The sequence below is a fragment of the Knufia obscura genome (assembly GCF_036327395.1).
Source record: "Knufia obscura strain CCFEE 5817 isolate CBS 148926 chromosome Unknown scaffold_12, whole genome shotgun sequence".
Taxonomy (NCBI): domain Eukaryota; kingdom Fungi; phylum Ascomycota; class Eurotiomycetes; order Chaetothyriales; family Trichomeriaceae; genus Knufia; species Knufia obscura.
The window spans coordinates 285591-306173 of record NW_027042698.1 but is presented as its reverse complement, the minus strand read 5'-3'; the positions used below and the strand labels follow the sequence as shown (position 1 = coordinate 306173).

Sequence of the window (20583 nt, the reverse complement as noted above, 5' to 3'; positions counted from 1 at the left end):
TCATGTTACATTCGAGTGTCGATCTATACAAGACAGAAAGGTCGTCCATGACGGTGCGCAACTTGGCGAGCTATGCGACTATAACGCGCGACAACAGACATCCACGTTGATTCTGACGAGGTCGTCGTTGGTGCGTCGCAACGCTGATCTCCCCTACATCCTGGAAGACCATATCCATCGCATGTTATCAAGATCAACGAGCCAACAGTCGATATTCGTGGGGTGAATGCTTTGATGCCGTGAGGGTACATCGAAATACAGTATAAGAATGGGCTGTGGGAAGCACGAAATGGAAGTCAACTACCATCCCATCACATCACATACTTCCATACCATTCACGAACCTCTTCCCGACAACATCGCACGTTCAACTCACCAATCATGTATTTCAACTCCCTTTGGCTCGTCGGCCTGCTTGTCAGCGCTGCCGCTGCATCTCCCGCAATGAGCGACAAGCGTCAGCTCGGGTACTCCTCCCCCTGACTGTGCAGACCCGGCGACATTTTTCGACTGTGTGTCGAACAACCCTAGCTACTGTTATGGGCCCAATCCTGCAACCCAATTGATCTGGTACGTATCAAACGAGTCGGTCGCTCTGGAGCTGTTAGCTGATTTGAAGACAGCATCGAGTTTTGCAATGGTTGTTGCGATGGATACGGTGGAGCCCTGGGCTGCATTTAAAGTGGCCGCATCGATATAGAACATCAGGCTAAGAACTGAGCATGAACAGCCTGCTCGGAGGAGCACCACGGAGCTGGCAGGGCTACTTCAGTCACCAAGAATGATGCTCTCTTGTTAGGAGCTGAAGAATTTCACTCACATCACTCGTTTCCACAAACTGTCACCCAATGTCTAGATGAATGCCGCTTGGAGGCACTGTCGATAGCAAAATCAATCGTTCATTACACAAGCTCAAATTATCAATCCGCTTAATAATCTCCAAGCTTCCACCATGAATGCCATAAAGCGTCGACGACTGCATCGTTCGGCAATTCCACAGCTATTGCTCAAAGCTGGTTTGATGGGTACAAGACGTCGTCAATCGTGCCAAAATTCTCCTTGATTGTTCTTGCAGACACGAACCTCTGAAGCAATGTAGCAGAACCGGCCTTGTCGTTCGTGCCGCTTCCGCGTGAGCCGCCGAATGGTTGGTGGCCAGGCATTGCGCCAGTACACTGATCACTAAATTTACGTGTTAGCAAGAGTTACTCTATGACAACAGATGCATCATCCGGTTGCATCCTGATGTCGGTGAGCCGTACTTAACGTAGAAGTTGCCAGCACTGAAACGAAGTCCCTCAGTGGCTTGGGTGATGGCGTCTCTGTCATTCGAGAACACTGCGCCACTTAAGGCGAAGTCTGATGTTTCATCGATGATCTGGAAGAGCTCATTGCCGTACGTTTCGTCCTTGTAAACGTAGACGGCAACTACTGGCCCGAATATTTCTTCACTCATGTACTTCGAGTCTGGCTGGGAGACCTTCAGGACGGCAGGACGCTGTACCGAGTAGAGATTGGTTAGTAAGATTATCAACCAGCATTGGTGTCCGCCATGGTAGTTGTGGAACAGTATCGGGAGGGGAACTCACAATGTAATATCCTACCGAGTCATCAGAGTCGCCTCCCACAAGGACTTCCACAGAATCATCTGATCGTGCTTGCGAAATGTACCCACAAACACGATCAAAGGCAGTCTTGCTGATGACAGGACCACAGAAATCCGTGACCTCAGAGCCCATAGATAACTTTTTGACCTCAGACACCATGATGGACAGAAATTCTTCCGCGACAGACTCAGGAATGTAAACTCTTGAACAAGCACTACATTTCTGGCCCTGGTATTCAAAGGCGGCTCGAATAGTTTTCAGAGCAGCATTCCTGATGTTCGCTGACGAGTGGATCAGATGGAAGTTCTTGCCGGAGGTCTCTCCGATTAGCCGTGGGTACGAGGTGTAAAACCCGATCTTCGAACCAATGTTCGACCACAACGATTGGAAGACTTGAGTACTACCAGTGAAATGCAAGGCTGCGAAGTGCTTGCTAGACAGTACGGCGTTTGTAACCTCCTCCGCATCTCCAGGAAGGAATTGGACTACTCCTTTCGGCAGACCGGCTTCGATCATGATCTCGTTGAAAAGCCAACTCGATAACATCGCTCCAGGACTTGGCTTCCAGATGACGACGTTCCCAACGATGATTGGAGCGAGGACGAGGTTGACGGCTAAGGCGGTGAAGTTGAATGGTGATACGGCGTACACAAATCCATCCAAGGGTCTTTGCTCAGAGCGACTGGAAGCGACAACATTAGCTTTCCTCTGATATGGTACGGTTGATAATCTTACTTCCAAATTCCAGGTGCGTTGAAAGGAGGCTGGTTCTTATACATATCTGCGGCGAGAGCCGGGAAGGTCTTCAGGAAGTCAATGGACTGTGAAGTTCAGGTTTAGTCTTGTGCATCTTATGAGAAATCATTCTTGTCACGGGAACTCACCTCAGCAACACAGTCAATGTCAGCTTGATAAGGGTTTTTGCCCTGCCCAAGCATGGTGGCTGCCATCATCTTGTACCGGTAATCGTTCTGGAACAGCCAAGCTGCCCGGTAGAAGATAGCTGCTCGTTCATGGAGAGGAGTCTGAACCCATTTCTGCTTTGCTTCAAGTGCTCCGGTGATTGCCTTCTCGACCAAGGAAGCATCTGCTTGTTCCCATTCGGCCAGAACCAGTTTATGGTCAAAAGGTGATACTTGTTGAGCTGCTTTTTTGCCGGACACCTGGGTCGTGTGGTCAGATGTGCTTCGGAAGTGAAAATAAAGGGGCCACCGCATACATGCACTCCATCTACTACAGGCTGTATCTTCTCAGCCCCGGCCTTCTTGAGGTCGTCAAGCGCGTTGACTAACCTGGCTCTCTCGGGAGATTCAGGACCGAATGAGGTCTTTCCCTAGTATCAGCCAAAAGGGTTCAATGCACATGTCATGTTAGGTGCAAGCTTACGAAGGGCTCGTTCACCAAAGTTGGCAGTTGGAAGGTGCCAAGTACAGACATCTTGTGATTCTTGCTATACAACTCCTGATAAGCAAAGATCAAGGAGAAGGAGGAACCGATTGTTGACGTCGAGCAGTTGCAAGTGCTTGATAGATGTAATTTGACTGGGCGACCGCAGATCGATGCACACAAGGATCCCAAGGAATCATGGTGAGCGCCTTGCAACCGCAAGTCGATATCGAAACCGCCCACCTTGATACTCCCTAAGAAAGTAGACAAGCTCTGGAACGATATTCGCGCCGATCTATAAACTTCGGCGAGTCAGTGGCAACTCGGACCGTGGCTGGGAAAGCTGGTGGAGAATTGATACGCTCTTGGCATTTCCAATTTGTCAATCTATTCAGAGCTGGGACGCTACAATGTTAACGCTGGGTAGTGGTGCCTCAGCAGATACCGGCAACGGAGGCCACGCATCGAGTGAAATCTCATATTGGCAAGCCTGTGCCGTTAATAGATTGCCGGTTTCGCCCCCGGGATTTTAGGTGCCACGGACATCACCGGCACTAATTTTCAGGCTCTGTGAGCGCCTATGGTGCCTAAACTTTAGAGGCTCCGAAGCCCTTCAGCGCGTACGGCCGATTTTGCGCAACCGGCAACCCATTGACGGCACAGGCTTGCTGGGCTCCGCTCGAATGCACGTCGTGATCACTCGTGAGCAGAAACCAAAGTAATATCGACAAGAGATTCAATACAATTACGTTAGCATTATAGACTGGCCCAGTTCTTCCATGACTAATCTCCAATCGACAGGTCCAAGCCCATGGTTCAGGGACAATAAGCTGTCATTGCTGGCTAGTTGTCTATCAACCCGTCTCCAGATCTCCATAACCAATTCTTTAGCACGGGGAATATTTCCGATCCCCTTCTGCGCTGCTTTAGAAAACCATATCAGGGCTCGATGCCGCAAGTCGACATTGACAGCTTCGACAGCAGCAATGAAGGCAGGCCACAGAGTGCTCGCTGGCCTGATCTCCGTGTCACGCGTCAAACAATCGATATTCTCTAGTCGATCTAGCACTTTGCACACAAGTCGTTGATGGTCCGGGACTGGAAAGTTGCCTGATGGATTACGGTTGGCGTCGCAGGCGTTGTCACTGTTGTTCATAGTTCGACGGGTGGCGTCTGAAGGCTTTCGAACTGAAATTGGGATAACACGGTGAAAGTACAAGATGACCGCATAATGGAACGCCCACTGGTGATTCTCGATAAGCTCATCACTTATGACTTGTGGGAGGGTCTGGTTGGGATTCATCATCTGTAGCTTTGGCATTGACAGTCCATCTTCGTCAACGAACATGCGCGGAGCGACAACATGCGATGAACTGCTAGGACTGAAAGCTGAAGGGTGTTTCTCAATGTCATACAGTTTGGTCTTGATTTCGTCGATTACTTGAATGAGGCCGTGTGACATGACGGACGGACTCTTCGCTTTAGTGAGCTCCGCTCCCGCTCTGATGGTGCGATGAAGGAGGGATATCGTCCGCAAACTGATACCGAATGACGTATCTAAGGCATAGTAATCAGTGTAAGGCACAGAATCTCCGATGCCGGTAGCCTCAAATATCTCGGCGCGTGCGTTTGGCACGTCGTTGTCGCCCCTGTGTGCTGATACCTCATCTGAATGACTTGTGACTTCAGTACTGGTGATGGATTGTGAACGTACTTCGGTTGTGATTGCGACCATTTCGTAACAGCAGAAGATCTGGTAAAGAACACTGGACCGAGCGTCGGACTTCCAGAACTCTTCACCCCCGGTCCGCTGAATAACCTGTCTTGCCAGATTCAGGCTGATATTGCAGTCTCCTCGATCAGTACTAAACACGTCGATAGAAATTAATGTCATAGCAGTAGCTAGTAAGGCATATTTGTGTGACCTGGCATTCTCTGTTGAATCGGACTGAAGAATCTCTGTCAAACATCTCTTTGCCTCCTCCCTATGTCTAGAAGCCCTCATTGCATTGTTGTGCTGCGGGTCCAAGGCCGTAAGGGCAAGGTGATGTGCAGCCACAGACATGAGCGCATGTCGTAGGGCAAGCTGGCCAGTTGTTGGCGGATCAACGCATGCCAGGGGTAGGTATATCTGCAACCAAGGATTTCTCAATGCATCAATCGTGGGCATCATGATGTGACACACCACTTTTTGGTAGTGTAGTAGAAGGTCGTCATCCTGTCTGCCAGGCTCCGAGGCCAACTGTACTGGATCATTGATGGAAGGATCCGTGAACGACTCTGACAAAGATGGCAACCCATGATAGCCATCAGTCAACGGACGGCTTCCGAAAGGTGCACCGTTGTCGACATGAGGTGTTCTCGGATCTTGGTGTGCTTCGTCGTTTTCGGTAGGGACATAGGATGGCTGAGCGCGTCCAGCATCGTCGGTCCCGATCCCGGCTTCAGTATCGTGGTGTGCTTGATGTCGCCGTCTTGCAACTCTTGTCAGAGTTTCAGTACCCGCAGTCGTGGTGTGTGATAGCGAGCCGGGAACATTGTGGACTTCAAGATTGCGGTTCGCTAGGGGATCTATGTAGCCCCGGCATGAGTAGCGGCGAGATCTTCTACAATTGTTGCAGACCGGTCGACGTTCATCGCACTGCCACGATCAGTTGGGATGGATCAGCCAAGTTGGGAATGGACACTACTGACCTTGATTTTGCGTTCTCGACAAGTCACACAGCCCTGCAGCAGGTTGATATCATTAGAGGTCTGGTAAGGATCACATCACAATACGGACGACATAGTATGCTTACGGTGTATGCCCTACCGCGACGCCTTTTGGCATGTGGCTGTCCGCCTTCTTCGAAGCCTAGGGTCTCCCCCGTGTATATGGGAAAGGGGTCAAGGTCTGAAAGATTGAAGCCAAGGGGATCCGCCAGTATTCCATGCCCAGCACCAACGGAGTGCGAGGATGGAATAGACCACCAGGCATCCAAGGCCAGGTCTTCATTCTCGACTAGGTCTAAGGCGGATCCGCTCGGACTCATAGTGGTTCTGCTTGCTCACGCTCGTTCGCGCTGTGATGAAACACCAGTTGGATCGAGGTAATGTTTGCATGGTGGATTGATTCAAGTGGTGCCAGGCCCAGATCCGCCGAGTCGTCCTGATGAGCAGCAGCTTAACAGTAGTAAGTTCGGCTGTCACTGTGATAGTTGGCAAGAGCGATGATGCTTCTCACTGATAGGAGTTGAACGAAGTCCTCGGTGCGAACTTACCCCACATTAGATAGCAATCTCGCCGAGTTTCCAATGTCAACCAATCAACAGTGGCAGCTCGGACGTTTGCCAACAGCCAATCATTGTGGAGTAATATTGCTCAGACCTCTTCCGTATGCTCTGGCACATTTGGTTACCAAACAACCATCCTCAAATATCGTGTTTCGATTTGGTCTGGTGGTCAAATCTGCACATCATGTCCAAGCTACTCGACTGCTGTTCCCACCTTTGTGTAGCCTCCATTGCAGCCGACACGCCCGACGTCCGGTGACGAATATGATTGCAGAGCCTCAGCCTCCATCAGCCATATTCCACAGGTCTTTAACCAAAACCTACCCTACTGCAACTACGGGCCAGGGTGTGTACATAACCCAGAGTGATGGCTCTAAGATCCTCGACGGTAGCTGTGGCGCTGCCGTATCATGCTTAGGACATGGTCATCAGGCCGTTATTGAGGCCATTACCGAGCAGGCACGCCAATTATCATTTGCACATACCTCATTTTTTACGAGCGACCCAGCCGAGGAGCTAGCATCGTTATTGATCAAGTCTAGTGATGGTCGTTTCAGCACGTGTATGTTCCTGAGTTCAGGTAAGCGATATTCGATAGCAGGAAACTGAGATACTGGTTGAAGCTAACCATGGTGCAGGTTCTGAAGCTGTGGAGAGCGCTTTGAAGATCGCAAGACAATATCACCTGTCAAAAGGAGAACCACGGCGTACTAATTTCATTGCACGTCGTTCCGCATATCATGGCAACACTCTAGGAGCATTGTCTGCTGGATTCAATCCTTCTCGTCGAGAGGCATTCGAACCTATGCTTTCTCCAGCTTTCCACCACGTTTCACCTTGCTTCTTTTCACGAGATGCAATCGATGGTGAAGATGAGGACGAATATACTGACCGCCTCATGCGAGAATACGAGGATAAGTTCCTCGCTCTGGGACCGGAGACCGTCGCCGCTGTAATCATAGAGACTGTAGGGGGTGCGACGCTGGGCGCCGTTCCTGGGCTGCCCAAGTATTTGAGTTCATTACGTGAACTTTGCGACAGGCATGGGGCTCTTCTGATATACGACGAGGTCATGTGCGGCATGGGTCGTGTTGGCACACTTCATGCGTGGCAAGCTCTTGGAGGTACACCACCGGATCTGCAAACCATCGGAAAAGGACTGGCAGCTGGATATCAACCCTTATCTGGTATATTGATCGGAAGTAAAGTCCACGATGCAATTCGAGAGATTCAAGCGACATTGCCATTCGTCAGCGGACACACCTATCAGGGGCACCCCTTGGCGTGCGCAGCCGCGCTCGCAGTGCAGAAGACTATCGTTCGTGACGACCTGCTCAGTAAAGTACGACGAATGGGGGGTCTACTTTCCCAGAGATTGAGAGATTCAACACCTTGCTTAAAAGAGGTTCGAGGCATGGGCTTGTTTCTGGCAGTCGAGTTCTCGACTCAACCGGGCGCTCACATGGCAAGCGATGTCGCTGCGACTTGCATGAAGAATGGTTTGGCTGTGTATCTTTGCTCTTCTGCAGTTGATGCCGTCCTTTTCGCACCTCCGTTCATCATCACCGAAGCGGAGGTAGACCAGTTAGTGTCAATATTCTTGACCTCTGTTGAGGAGGTCCTTCAGGATTTACGGGACAAGTGACAAGATCTAGCACGAGACCGATAAAAATCAAGACAGTTCACTCGCACAGGAGATCTGGTCAGAACCATACTCTGTGTTCAATGAATAGACTGCCAATGCGTCTTTGTTACTGAATCTTCACCATTCAAGAAAATACAAGACATGCTGCCTCATAATGATACCATCATCTCAGAGCTAGTACATATTGATTTGTGCAGGTCGAGGAGAAGGATTCTTCCTCCCCAACCGCTGTCAAACTCGAACCTCAACTCACGCATCCTCCTCCCCAAGCACCTCCTTAATATGCTTCTGCAAAATCTCATTCCACAAACTCATATTCTTATACACCGCCAAATCCTCCCCAAAACTATCAACATTCGTCCTCAACGCCTTCGCAACCGCATGATCCCTCGTAACCTCCGTGATAGGCGTCACATAAGTCCTTATCGTAAACAGCAGCGCCCTCGTCCTGGGCAAACGCTGCAGCACCTGTCGCTCCACCCGAAGATGCAGATCCTCGAGTTTCGGTTGTTTCTCCAACTGTTCTAGAGACAAGTTATGGTGTGAATGCCGATGGAATAGTTCGTCCGAATCGTCGATCGCGAAGTTGAATCTCTGTATTTGCGATCCAGTCCGTAGGTTCATGAAGAACCGGTCCATTGATTTTGCGAGCTTTTGCTCGTACTTTGGGACCTTTCCGGCGTGGATTTGCCATAGTGTGAGGCCGATTTTGTCTTCGATCTTAAAACCGGCTGTGTCATGGTCAGGTTCTCATTACCAGCCAGGTAACGGCTTGATGCATTACTCACCGGGGAAACAGACTCCTCCAGCCCTTAGCGTACTCATGCCAGTCGCGGGATCGTTCTGCAGCAGGAAGAAGTCTTCGGTAGCTAGCAGACCCATCACCTCAAGGGGGTGGTGCGTCTCCCATGTCTTTGCGTTTCTGTCCAGATCCCATACGTCGCCGGTGACTAGATTCTCGATGGTGTGTGTGTCTCGCATGCGGAACATGGTTGGATAGCGCCGGATCAAGACGTCCTTCAGTATCTCGAGTGCTTCGAACATTCCATCTTCGCAGCCGGGCAGGGCGCGGAGTACCTCGTCCCGGTGGTTTTGGTACAATCCTTTCTTCAGTCGGTATTTGTCTAGGTAGGTCTTGTCGAGCTCGATCCAGCTCCCGATTTCTGCATTCTTCAAGCCTAACAAAGTTTGTTTAGAGTCGATTAACTGTGAGAGAGCGACACAATGGTGACATACCCATGGTCACATGGTATGGCCCATCGTGCCAGGGCCGGTAAGGGTTCTCATCTCTTTGTCGCCAATCGAAGTTCTGTTCAAGCGGTTTGACACTGGCTATATTCGCATATCTTCAGCTATTGAAACACAACAAACCCGGAAGTACTGACCAAGATCGAGCGACTCTTCGAACTTCCTCGGCTTTTCTGTGAGCTCTCGCTTCTTGACAAAAATGCTGTACGTGTACTTAGTAGCAATCAAGAGTATAGAGATGAAGACAGCGCCGAACAGCGATCTGATCTCCATATCTGGTGAAGCCTGTTAGAGAAGGAGGCAGAACAGGATGACTCAGCACGGTCAACTCTCTCACATTTCTTGCTCCGATAGAGAAGATTAAGTATCGTAGAAGGCTCCTTCTATGTCTGCATGTATCGAATGTCATCTAGAAACGATTCAAGGCAAGGCCATCCTCCAACTCCAGTGATCATCATTGGTTGCGAGTCCGCTATCAGTACTACCAATGCGGGCCCGGCAGATATCGCGCTCAGCAACTCTCAGTAGAAGTTCGGGCCGAACACTATCAGGTTTCGACTTCGGCCAAGCCCAGGCGTTACAGGGTCAATCTTTCTTGGACGCAAACCCTTTCGGCTTGAAGAAGCATCAATTCTATCCCTAACAATCACCGCGTAGGAGAACACATCTGGACCAATTCAATCTTTCGCGCTACCTGAACCCGTTCATATACCCAGTCAACTGATCGAAAGTCTCCAAAGTCATTTCTGGCGCCTCATCAACGCCTGTGAAAGGGTTGAAATCAGCTTGCAATGGCTTCTGCTGTGCACCGGTCGCCATACCACTGCTCATGTCTAAGTGCATGAACTCGTTGGCCATGGCTGGTGTGTGTACCTGTTGTGGTCGGTACCCCATCATGCTCATTGCAGGGACTGGGCCTGCCTGACTTGCCTGAAGCTCATTTTCAAACTCCATTTCTCCGAAGGCATTTATGTCAAGCTGGCTGAAATCCATCGCATCAAAATCAAGATCCGTATGCTGACCATTAGTCAACCCGTGGTTGGCGCAGGGCAAACTTAAGATGTCTTCAACAGGTGTGATAGGTGTTCCACCATGAGTCGAGCTGTTACTAGACTGCGTTGGCGCCAGAGGACAAGTTCGCTCCTGCACACCTGGAAGGCTTGATCCAGACGGCCGATGGCCCACGTTCTCGTTGTGACTCGCTGTTCGTCTGGTATTGCTTTTCAGACCGCCCTTGACGACATATGGCGCAGCGACTGGTACAGTCCTTGTGCTCTGGTATTCGGGGGAGGAGTCCTCCGAGCTGGTGGACAAGCCATGTTCACTCTTGAATGCATCAAGCCATACTTGGCTGTCGGCCATGGTCCAGTCCCAAGGATCCGCATCGCCGTAGACGATGGTCCTAGCGTGGTCCTGGATCTGCTTATCTTCAGGCATAATGCCGAAGCTCTTTTGCTCGAGGACGTACTTAATCAGCGCCTCTTCCAGTCTGAGCCAGCAATTGGAGTCCTTGGTGATTTGATCCACTTCGACTTTGTCGTAGTCCGGTAGATCGCCGCCACTGTTGTCGCCTAACATGCATGCTGTACTTGATTCAACCACGGTGCTATCTATGGCGTTCAGATTGGTGGCTAGCTTCGTGGCGCTGTCCAAAGGTGTTTTACGTGCTTCTCTTGCCCGATAAGGGTTCATCGTGTTGCGCTCGAGGCCTATAAGATATGGTGGTAGTGCATTTTCAACCAATCGTTCCACGAAACCCTCAAAACCCCACCCACCATTCCAGTCTTTCATGTCGCACCCGTTCCGGAAGTGGGCCGCTAGGTGATCGGCCCTCGATTGCCACGTTGTGAATAGCGATGGGCAAAAACCACACCGCGACTTGATCTCGAACGTTGTGTTCTTCCATGTATCCATATGCGGGTCAAATTTCACACCGTGCATCAGCCGTAAATGTTGCCGAAGGTGATCCTTCCTGTAGAACGTCCTTTCAGGCACAGTTTTCTCGTTACAGGCTTGGAAATTGTGCTTCTCGAGATGAGAAGGGGTTGGCAACAGTTCTGGACAGAAAACGCATTGTTGGAAGCCTGTGCTTGCATCAATGCGGGTCGGGCCCATAGGACAGCACGTCCACCTTTCCAGTGCTAGGTGGAGGGATTTTTCGTGGCGTTGCCAGTCATACTTGGAAGGAAAAGTGTCTGTGCAGAATGTGCATTGGAAGATGCGTTCCTTGCTGCCATTACCTGCCTTGCTTTTGGCTACTTTGGGGTTAGATAGTGGAGGCCCCATATTTGTAGTAGAGCTGTTGCGTTGATGCAGTAGAGGATTACGTCGCCTACGGCGGCGATCTTGTGAGGAAGCAAACGATTGTCTTGATTTGTGGGATTGGGATGAAGCTAGGGACAGAGACGTTGAGTTTGAAGATTCTCGTGTCTCAAAGGATGACACCGACGGTGGTTGAAACATGATGGACAAGTTCGTTGAGTCATCGTCGCTTGATGCTTTGCGAGATGATGGGCGTGAGATGTGCAGTGATGATGAAGATTGGTTGCGGGAGCGGAGGGTGTGAGGTAGATCATTGCTTGTGACAGCTCGAGCTATAGCAGTCATCGAAGCAGGTTCATGTTCGGGTGGTGAGGCTCTCCATCTGTCAAGCGGATTGAGGTTCTCGTACATTTCGTTCGTGATGGGCTGTGTTGGAATGTCCATGGCTCCAAGAATGGGCGACGGTGGGTCAGATGCAGGTCGAACTTTGCCTCGTCGACGAGCATTTGCAAGCCAGTTGTTGATTTGGCTTCGCTTCAGACCAGTCAATTGCTTCAGCTCGTCCCTTTCTCTTTCATTCGGATAGGGGTGATCTGTATGCTCTGAGAGCCATGTCTTGAGAATCTTGATTGCATCCCTATGGAAGCGAGCACCTGACTTTCGACCCCGACCATCAGTATTGAAAGAGTTCATTGCCGCTCTACGCGTTGTGATAGGTCCGTGGCAGACTTGCTCGTCTTCAGCAATCCCAGGGAAAGTTGCAACATAGCCAGGTTGCATATCAGGATATGTGAAGCTGCATTCTCTGTAGAGTGATATGCATGCTGTACACCCAGTGATGAGCATTCCTCGAGAAGCCAGGTAGCAGTCCATGCCCATCTTCTCACACAATTGACAAGGAGTCTTTGCCTTGAACATAGGGTACGTGGCCAATGGATCATATGCCCATCGGACGGCTTCAACCTTTCGATCATTGATCAGATTGAGCATAACCGTGCCTGATTCGGCGGACCCGTCCACTGGTAGACTTGCTGACTTGTCGAGGAAGAGTGAATCGAACTGCTCGTTCGCATCGAGCTGATTGGCATCTCCAAGAGTCGAGGATATTTCCTCACTCGAGTCGAAGGGCGCAATGGCCGCCTGGTCGAAATCGAAGTAGTTGTCCATGACTACTGCTCAGAGCAGTGCCGGCAATGTCCGCGAGATGAGGTGTCAATGGGAGGGCGTCAAGCAAAATCGACAATACATGACCAATAAGTCATGAAAGAAAGTCCAAAGCCTTCGAGAAGGAAGTCATCCTGAGTATATCGAAGCCTCAGGCTTACACCTTCTGTGAGGCTAGGATACCAGAATTCATGACTCCAGAGTGACAAGACGCACGCCCTCTCGTGAACAACGTTATGCCTTTCCGGGCTAGATGGGGGTCATTAATCAGCATCGGCGTCCAGCAAAATGGAGAAAATTGCGTCGGAATCGGCTTCTAAGAGCACCCCCTCCGAATTTTGGCGTGGAAGTTTGAAGCGCCAGCTTAGCGGACCAATCGTGGCTTCGATGCCAGAAGCCAGAGGATGCGGTCAGCTCCACCAGTGATTGGCCCATTGTGCAGGGTTTCAGCTTTTAATACAGTACTGTAATGCACACCCAGCTGCCCGCAGGAAGAGTCACGTCGTCAGCCTGAATATAACCTGGAATGATCTCGCTCAACCACTCACCGCTGCAGGAGCGTCTGTCCCGTTATCGGGGCCCCAACGTGTTGGTTATATTTCTCGTATGCCATGCACCATCCGAATACGAACCACCGACCATCGCCCTCGCATTCAAATACTCAGGTGCTCCCACTCCAAAAATGTGTGTCGTGAACGTGGCTATCCTGTCATATGTCGGGAGCGCATGCTAGGACGAGATAACGTCGAGACATCGGTCTTTCACTGCGCAACGAAGGGTGAAAGGACGTGTTCGAGCCAACAACTCGCATGCAAATGCCGTATCTGGTAGCGAGGGGGTTTTCGTGATTGGCCCACGAGCAGCTGAAAGAGTGATCAAGGTTATGTTGTGCAACACGTCTTCCTGCGAAGTCGGCTCACTGATGGATTGAGCCTCGCAATACCGCGTGCGTTTCTGTCGATGCCGAATGCTGCACACTGGTGCGAAACCTGCTGAGCTAACATTATTTGAAGCAGGTAGAGATAGAAACCAATTCTGGTGTGTTGAATGATGTGAAGAAGTGTCTTCGATGGATGTCAACCTGTTATTTACGACGACTGTGAGTCTGTTTTGCAACCCGATCCAGCAGACAGAGAAGAGGAGGTGCGAAGAGTACTACAACGAATGAGAAATGCATTGAGTTGTAGGTCCACGTGAGTCAGTGAGTTCGGGCCACGCGCATGCCAGTACTAAGAGCAAGGACATTTCGAGCCACCACAATCCGCGATGCATCCAGTAGGCTCTCAACCGAACGACCAGCAAGTGCGATCAGATCTCCGCAGGCAGGTTCAAGGCATCTGGACGAGTGGAAGTCATAGTCTAGAGAAACAAGGCTTCTACGGCAGTCGCGATCATCTGAAAATGGATTGCCAGATGCTTTCTAACTACCTCCTAAAACTTCCAGTGTCAATTGCCCACAGCGCCATGCTACCATAATTTGGATCAGCGATACCTAAGCAGAGCGTTCTTTTCCCAATTTGATGCAACATGTGATGTACGAGCGCACCAAGGTCATTTTACAAGGTACCGTAATTCCTGCTCTTCCCACTCTTCCCACTCTTCACCGACGAGGTGTCGCTCGTGTCCTTGCTGCCATCTTGCTCGTGCACCTTTTGTTCTTCCTCTGTGAAGCTGCCTCTGCTCGGCGTCACCTGGGAGCTCAAAGGTGGAGTAACAAGACCGACAGTGCCAGGCTGCGCTGCCTTGGCCTTGTAATCGGCGTTGTTCTCATCCGCATTCTTGGCCTCCTCGGTTTTGTTGTCCGTTTTGCTCTCGCCATCGTGCTCGTCCTTGTCTACACCTGGCTTAACACCTGAATCTTCAAACTCCAACAGGTCTTGCGCTTCGCCATGTGTCGTTTCCTCGATGCCCTTCGCAACCTCGGCCGTCTGCTCCTTCGTTTTGCCAGCTGACAGTTTCAATTGCGCCTCCCACAACTCCTTGTAAGCACCATTGCCGTGATCCAGCAGCTCTTGATGACTGCCAGCTTCCACAATCTCACCATTCTTAACCACAAGTATCTTGTCAGCGTCCATGATCGTGCTCAATCTGTGCGCAATGATAAAAGTAGTCCTGCCTTCAGACAACTTCTGCAAAGATGCTTGAATCTTCGACTCGGTGACAGAATCGACTGCACTCGTCGCCTCGTCCAGAAGAAGAATGCCCGGCTTCTTGAGAATAGCACGTGCAATAGCAAGCCGCTGCTTTTCTCCTCCGGATAGCTTCTGCGCTAATTCGCCGACCTTCTGCAGATACTTCTTTGGGAACTTCTGCACTTTGTCGTGGAATTGTGCCGCTTTGCAAGCCCCGATCACTTCTGCCTTGGCAGCATTGAGATCTCCATAACGTATGTTTTTCAGAATGCTGGTGTTGAAGAGAATAGTGTCTTGTGGTACTAATCCAAGAACATCTCGGTAAGACTGCATGTTGACCTCGGAGATGTCTTGGCCGTCGACAATGACGCGCCCAGAACTTGGGTCGAAGAACCGGTACAGTAGATTGAAGATGGTGGATTTCCCGCCTCCAGTTTCGCCGACCAGCGCAATTGTCTCGCCGGGTTTGGCCTCGAAGCTGACATTCTTGGTTACAGTACGGATGCCGTCGTAGCTAAAATCACAATTCTCGAACTTCACATGTCCTCCCTTGAACTTGAACATCGGCGCATTAGGCTTGGTGGTGACTCTTGGCTTTTTCTCCAGCAGTAGCATGAGCTTCTCCGCATCGACGAGCTCCTCAGCTATATCGGTCGCGAAACCAGCAATTCGCGTGACAGGCGACATGATTTGACTCCAATAGGTGATCAAGACCACAAACCGACCCACATCCAGTCGTCCTGCTGCAATTTCCATAGCTGCTATGATGCACACAAATGTAAACCCTGCAGTTACAACAACTTCTTGAATAGCAGCCAGGTAGTTACGGAAGCTTTGTTGTTTGATAGAAACAGTCGTGAAAGCTTCCGTCTTATCCTCGTGCCTCTTCTTTTCGTGCACAATGTTGTTGAACTCGGACACTGTGCGCCAGTGCATGAAAGATTCGTTCATATGAGAGTACCAGTTTCGCCAGAGGTCGACAAAGTATCGCCGCATCTTCGTTTTCTTGGTCATGGTGATGCGATTGCTCCAAGAAAGTAGAACCATGGTCGTCGCTACGGCGAAACAGAGGTAGGCACCAAACAGCTTGCTGACGACGAAAAGAGCGATGACAAGATCGGCAATGACTGGGATGTGGTCAAAGCAGACTTCTTGAAGGAGGTTAATGACCGACTGTCCGCGGTCCATGATTTGCCAGGTCGACGGCGTGTTCTTGGATATGTGGTATCGAGCATCCAGGTCCATTACGTGGTTGAAGCAAAGAGTAAGCAGAGTATTGTGCAGCTCGATGTTCAGACGATAGGAAGCCAAGCTACGAATGAGCTGTATGCCAGAACCGGATGAGGCGAATCGAAGAGCAACGTATGCAAGAATTTTCCACATCTTGAACTCCCGGCGTGTCAAGTCGTCAATGACAGATCCCAACATTAGCGGTTGACCAAGGGTAATGCCTCTGGCGATTATGGTATTGATGACCATGATTGTAAGGTAGAAGTATTGCCTCGAGGTACGTGGACGTACGTAGGGGATGAAAATTGCGAAAGAGGCGATGTACTCGTACCAAGGACGATCTCTCAGAGCCTTTCTCTGTTTATTCTCCTCCTTTTTCGCATCGTTATCGTCGTCCTGGTCCTTGTCCTCTGCCTGATCGTCGTCCGAAGCATAGCTCTTCACTGACTTGTCGTCTTCCGCGTCAAAATCTTCATCCTGGGGTTTTGTGTCATCGTTGGTGCCAGACTCAGGTGCGATTAGTGGTTCGGTCTCCTCCGTGCCTGGATCAGCTTCGTCCACCACCTTGGTCTTTCTGCGGCGAAGCAAGGCGGTTGCAACAATTAGTATTAGTAGGATCAACATTCGAACCCATTGAAGGATCACGTCGGCTGATGCTCCAGGTTTTCCTGCGGTGTTGATTGCCGTAGAGATCGTATACGAGACCAAGCTCAACATCCATGGAACCATTTGCTCATAGCCAGCCGCATCTTCTGCGTCGGTCAAGCCCAGGAAGAAGACAAGCCAGATCAGTGAGCCGAAGAGGACTGCACTGACATCTGGATCAGCCTTCATCGACAGCCTATCCTTTCTCGACTTTGCAAGCAGGATAGCATGTGACAAGCTCAAAGCGAGCAGAGTCAGGTCTCCGAGTAGATGCACAAAGTAGAGACCTGGCCGCTGTACGTTCTTGCGCTTGTCCTTTTGATTGACCATTCTCCTCCTCTCCGATCTCCCTGACTTGCTATCATCACGTAAAGATGCCCAGAGACATGCTGTCAGATAAAACGCGAACCCTACTCCAGCTGAGATGCTATCGAGCAGGTAGGACGTCGTCACCATCACGGCTGAGAGCACTTGCGACAGTTGCCTCTAGCCTTTTGAATGAGCGTGTTGAAGGTGTTGGCTAGATGCTCAAGTATGGTTAGCGATGAATCTTTGCAGAGTTCTGCTCGGTCGACAAGTTCTCAATGTTTGGGTCCCTTTGTCGTGTTGTGCATAGCAGACCCAGCCTGTCTCGTGGTTGGGGTCGTCAGATTGCGATATAAAGCGGAAGATTGGCCTTGGTCAGTAAGAGAGTGTTGCGGCAACAATAGTAGGGATGGTTAGAAGTGTTTCGGATTGTTTGAGCTGGATTTGAGTCTGATTCGTCAGTAGTTAGGCTCTCACGAGATGAGAATTAAAGCAAGCGACGATGAAGCTATTGTATAACACAAACAGAGTGCACAAACGAGCGTCGATGAAGGCAAATCGTGTGAGAAAGTTCAGCTCGTCACCTGGTGCCTGAGGCAAAATTGTATGCATAAACCATGGACGGTGGCGAGATTAGCTGGCTGAGGCATGAAAAGAGGCTAGGTGCATGCTAGTACAGGAACTGACAGGGTAGTCTTGTGAAGAAGCGTACTCAGCCTTTCGCTTTTTACTCAACGGTCAATAGCCAGCGAGTTAAGGTTGTCGCATGCATTTTCGCCTCGCAGGCACCCGCGAAGATGACAAAAAGTTGATGGTAGAAGAAGTGAAAGAGTCATATGACGGACTTATTTGGGGGCGGCGTATGCCTGAAAAGTCCTTGTGTGATACCCCGGACATCGCTGACGTCGGCACTTCAGCCAACCAAATCCAGTTTGAGGCGAGGAGTCGGGGTTAAAGTGACCACGCAATGCAGCATGAGATGGCATCCCTGCTGTGACACAGGTCTCTCGCTATCGAGAGCTGATTGATATATTACAGGCATCTGCTTCACTACTGTTGTTCTTCTGCATGCATGACTCAGGACCTGTCTCCCAGAACAGCAACATCTGCGACATCTGCCTGGCGGTGAAGCTATTGTCCGTCATGCCCAATTCGTTCACAGTCAGCCTTATTACAAGCCCCAGTCCTACCGCCTGCCAAGATCCACCTCCTTGACTAGCACCATCTGCTCGCTACCATTAGCCTGCTCAGTAGCACCGAAGAATGGCGCGACGGCAGTGTTGACAACCTGATCGAAAAGACCACCGACCACTTTGTCCTGTAATCCTTCACCAGTCTGTTTGAAATCAGGATAAGCGTTCATTTCCAGTAGCCAGACGTTTCTTTCACTGTCAACCAAAAAGTCCACACCAAAGATCTCGAATGCATTCGGTATAGCCTGAAAATGGACCATCTGCTCTCTCGCAGCTGCCTCAAAGACCTCACCTGTTATCCCGCAGATTTGGGAGAAGACGTCTTCGTGCCAACCCTCGCTTTGAGTTGACTCGTTCAGCGACCAGAACCGGTGAACCGATGATTCCTTGGTTGATTCATCCTGAAAGCATGTGTTCGTCAGGTGTTGACTCAAATCGATCTCGGTTTCGTCGTTGTGCCGTCCAGGCGGTTCGTAGGGTTTTGCAGCAAACAACGCCAACATTTCTCGGTACACAAAGACTCTCAGGGCACCTATGGCAAGCACATAGCTGCGAATGTGGAATTTCCGGTTGTTATATGTAGGTAACATTAACGGTTGATCAATGTAGGGCTGTACGATGAAGTGTCGGAGTTGAGAGGTCATGAGTGCCTCGTCATGCTCATTGCCTAGCTTGAGCTCGTTGAGAGTCTCGTTCGCGTCTTCCGCCGAGTCCTTATCTTCGTCGTCACTTGGTGGATCCCATTCCTCAAATATCTGTTGGAGCTCTTCGATGCTAGAAAATAGTCGGATACCGTTGCCGCCGTCGCTCATGCCTGGCTTGAGTATCCACCACTCCTTATTGCCCGCTTGTTCTTCGTTTCGTGCCATGCTTTCATGCAAGTCCCATGCATCGACAAGTGCATCATCTAAGAACTCAGCGTAGTCCAGCTCAAAATGCACACTTGCTTTAAAGTGGTGCCTCAAAATGCTCATAGGATGTTTCGTTAGCCAAGCTGCGATCGTGTTGGACAAGTAATGCTTGCGAATCAGAGCTTTCCGGATGACATAGGCACATATTTGAGACGTTGTGTTGTATTGCATGGCGTGCTCAAAGTCAAGAGCCTCGTACGCCTTGAATTGCACGCAAGGTCGTTCTGGATGGTGAAGAGTAACCTCATCTTCTACAACGTCGAAGCGGATCGACTTTGAGTTATTTAGAGCGCTAACAATGAGTGGCTGCACATAAGATTCAGGATATTGCACAATTGCAAGTGCTCTGCTCTTTTCTAGCTCGGGATGGCTTGCTGCGGCATCATCGCTGCAAACATCAGTATAGCTTCAGGTAGGTAGGTCACGATTAAGCTCACTTACTCACAGCTTGATCTCTCCTGTGTAGTTTGGCAAATGCCAGAAGTTGGCTCGTAGAGGTGTCACCGTAACATGGCCCTGCATTACATGCCAGCCATCTCCCTTACCTGCTGCCAGTGCAGAGTTCCTTACATCGGCAAAATTTGGCGACCATTTGAAGGTGACATGATCGCGATATGTAGGCGGGTTATCTGCCGCATTGGTCTGCTCTTTGTCACGAATCTTCAACTCCTCGATGTCGGGATCTGCGTCATTGGCACCCTCTTTCAACACGGCGAAGGAGCTGCCACTAGACCACTTGTTCTGTATCATGTGTGTATATGTGATAAGCTGCTCCTCCACACCTTTCCTGAGTGGCACATTGATGCTGTACACATGTACATCCTCCGGCCACTCTTTTACGAACTTTTCAACAAGCTTTGTGCTCACCCGCGATGCAGCGGCTATGATCTCCGGATCATGATCACGCGAGTCGAAGGCGTATGAGATGGCAATGCTCTTCTTCCCCATTGTAGCACCCTCCATAGCCGCGCCAAGCGTGCCACTCGATAGGGCAAATACAGCGGTCGTGTTACGTCCATAGTTAGGTCCGCTGACGATCACATCGACTGGACCACGATCGTTGAAGAGATGCCAGAGGCCGATTTGGGTGCAGCTGGCCGGTGTACCGTCAAGTAAAATCCATTCCTCGCCGCCATCATTGAATGGACGATCTTGGGTTATGCCATCATCCTTGTGGAGTGTGCCAGGTCTGAAGTAGCTTGGTGTCAAGGTTTGACCTACCATATGTGCTTTGCCGATCCATGATCTCTGAGTATTAGGAAGAACGACTGAGACGGTATGACCTGCTTTCTGTAGCGTGTCGGCCAAAGAATGGATATATGGCGAAGACTGGTTCGACGGTGGACCGTCGTCATTGGTGAGCAGGATGTGCATTGTTGTCGACTCGGTTAATCCTGGAATATGTATGGATGGTGGGGGTAAAAAGGTATACAGGTGAATAGAAACAGAAAAACTTTGGAAGTCGTCATAGAGTCCGGATCAAGCTCGACCGAACGACCGAGGTGTGTCGCTCCTGCTGCAACTCACGTCTCAAAAAGACTTCCCTATGAGCTCGGTGTGCAATCTACAATGAGCGAGCGGAG

The 20583-nt window shown here is 50.3% G+C and overlaps 6 protein-coding genes across 6 annotated transcripts; 1 reads left to right on the top strand and 5 right to left on the bottom strand.

Moving 5' to 3' along the window:
- Positions 1–1006: 1006 nt before the first annotated feature.
- Positions 1007–3043, bottom strand: PMZ80_008867 (uncharacterized protein; the record flags this gene model as incomplete). The annotated part of the gene is made up of 7 exons (XM_064877264.1): positions 1007–1181; positions 1262–1497; positions 1589–2288; positions 2342–2427; positions 2491–2769; positions 2826–2939; positions 2993–3043. 7 exons carry the CDS (start codon positions 3041–3043, stop codon positions 1007–1009), a joined length of 1641 nt encoding a protein of 546 aa, XP_064726766.1.
- A 694-nt stretch (positions 3044–3737) lies between these two features.
- Positions 3738–6024, bottom strand: PMZ80_008866 (uncharacterized protein; the record flags this gene model as incomplete). The annotated part of the gene is made up of 3 exons (XM_064877263.1): positions 3738–5633; positions 5687–5746; positions 5791–6024. The coding sequence occupies 3 exons, from the start codon at positions 6022–6024 to the stop codon at positions 3738–3740; spliced, it is 2190 nt and encodes a 729-aa protein (XP_064726765.1).
- Positions 6025–6528: 504 nt separating this feature from the next.
- PMZ80_008865 (uncharacterized protein) lies at positions 6529–7909 on the top strand (the record flags this gene model as incomplete). Its single annotated transcript, XM_064877262.1, has 2 exons — positions 6529–6844; positions 6903–7909. 2 exons carry the CDS (start codon positions 6529–6531, stop codon positions 7907–7909), a joined length of 1323 nt encoding a protein of 440 aa, XP_064726764.1.
- Positions 7910–8158: 249 nt separating this feature from the next.
- On the bottom strand, positions 8159–12586 carry PMZ80_008864 (uncharacterized protein; the record flags this gene model as incomplete). Its single annotated transcript, XM_064877261.1, has 5 exons — positions 8159–8640; positions 8698–9087; positions 9146–9241; positions 9295–9359; positions 9852–12586. The coding sequence occupies 5 exons, from the start codon at positions 12584–12586 to the stop codon at positions 8159–8161; spliced, it is 3768 nt and encodes a 1255-aa protein (XP_064726763.1).
- Positions 12587–14139: 1553 nt separating this feature from the next.
- Positions 14140–17046, bottom strand: PMZ80_008863 (uncharacterized protein; the record flags this gene model as incomplete). Its single annotated transcript, XM_064877260.1, has 1 exon — positions 14140–17046. The coding sequence occupies one exon, from the start codon at positions 17044–17046 to the stop codon at positions 14140–14142; it is 2907 nt and encodes a 968-aa protein (XP_064726762.1).
- Positions 17047–18082: 1036 nt separating this feature from the next.
- Positions 18083–20374, bottom strand: PBY1 (putative tubulin--tyrosine ligase pby1; the record flags this gene model as incomplete). Its single annotated transcript, XM_064877259.1, has 2 exons — positions 18083–19388; positions 19446–20374. 2 exons carry the CDS (start codon positions 20372–20374, stop codon positions 18083–18085), a joined length of 2235 nt encoding a protein of 744 aa, XP_064726761.1.
- Positions 20375–20583: the final 209 nt, after the last annotated feature.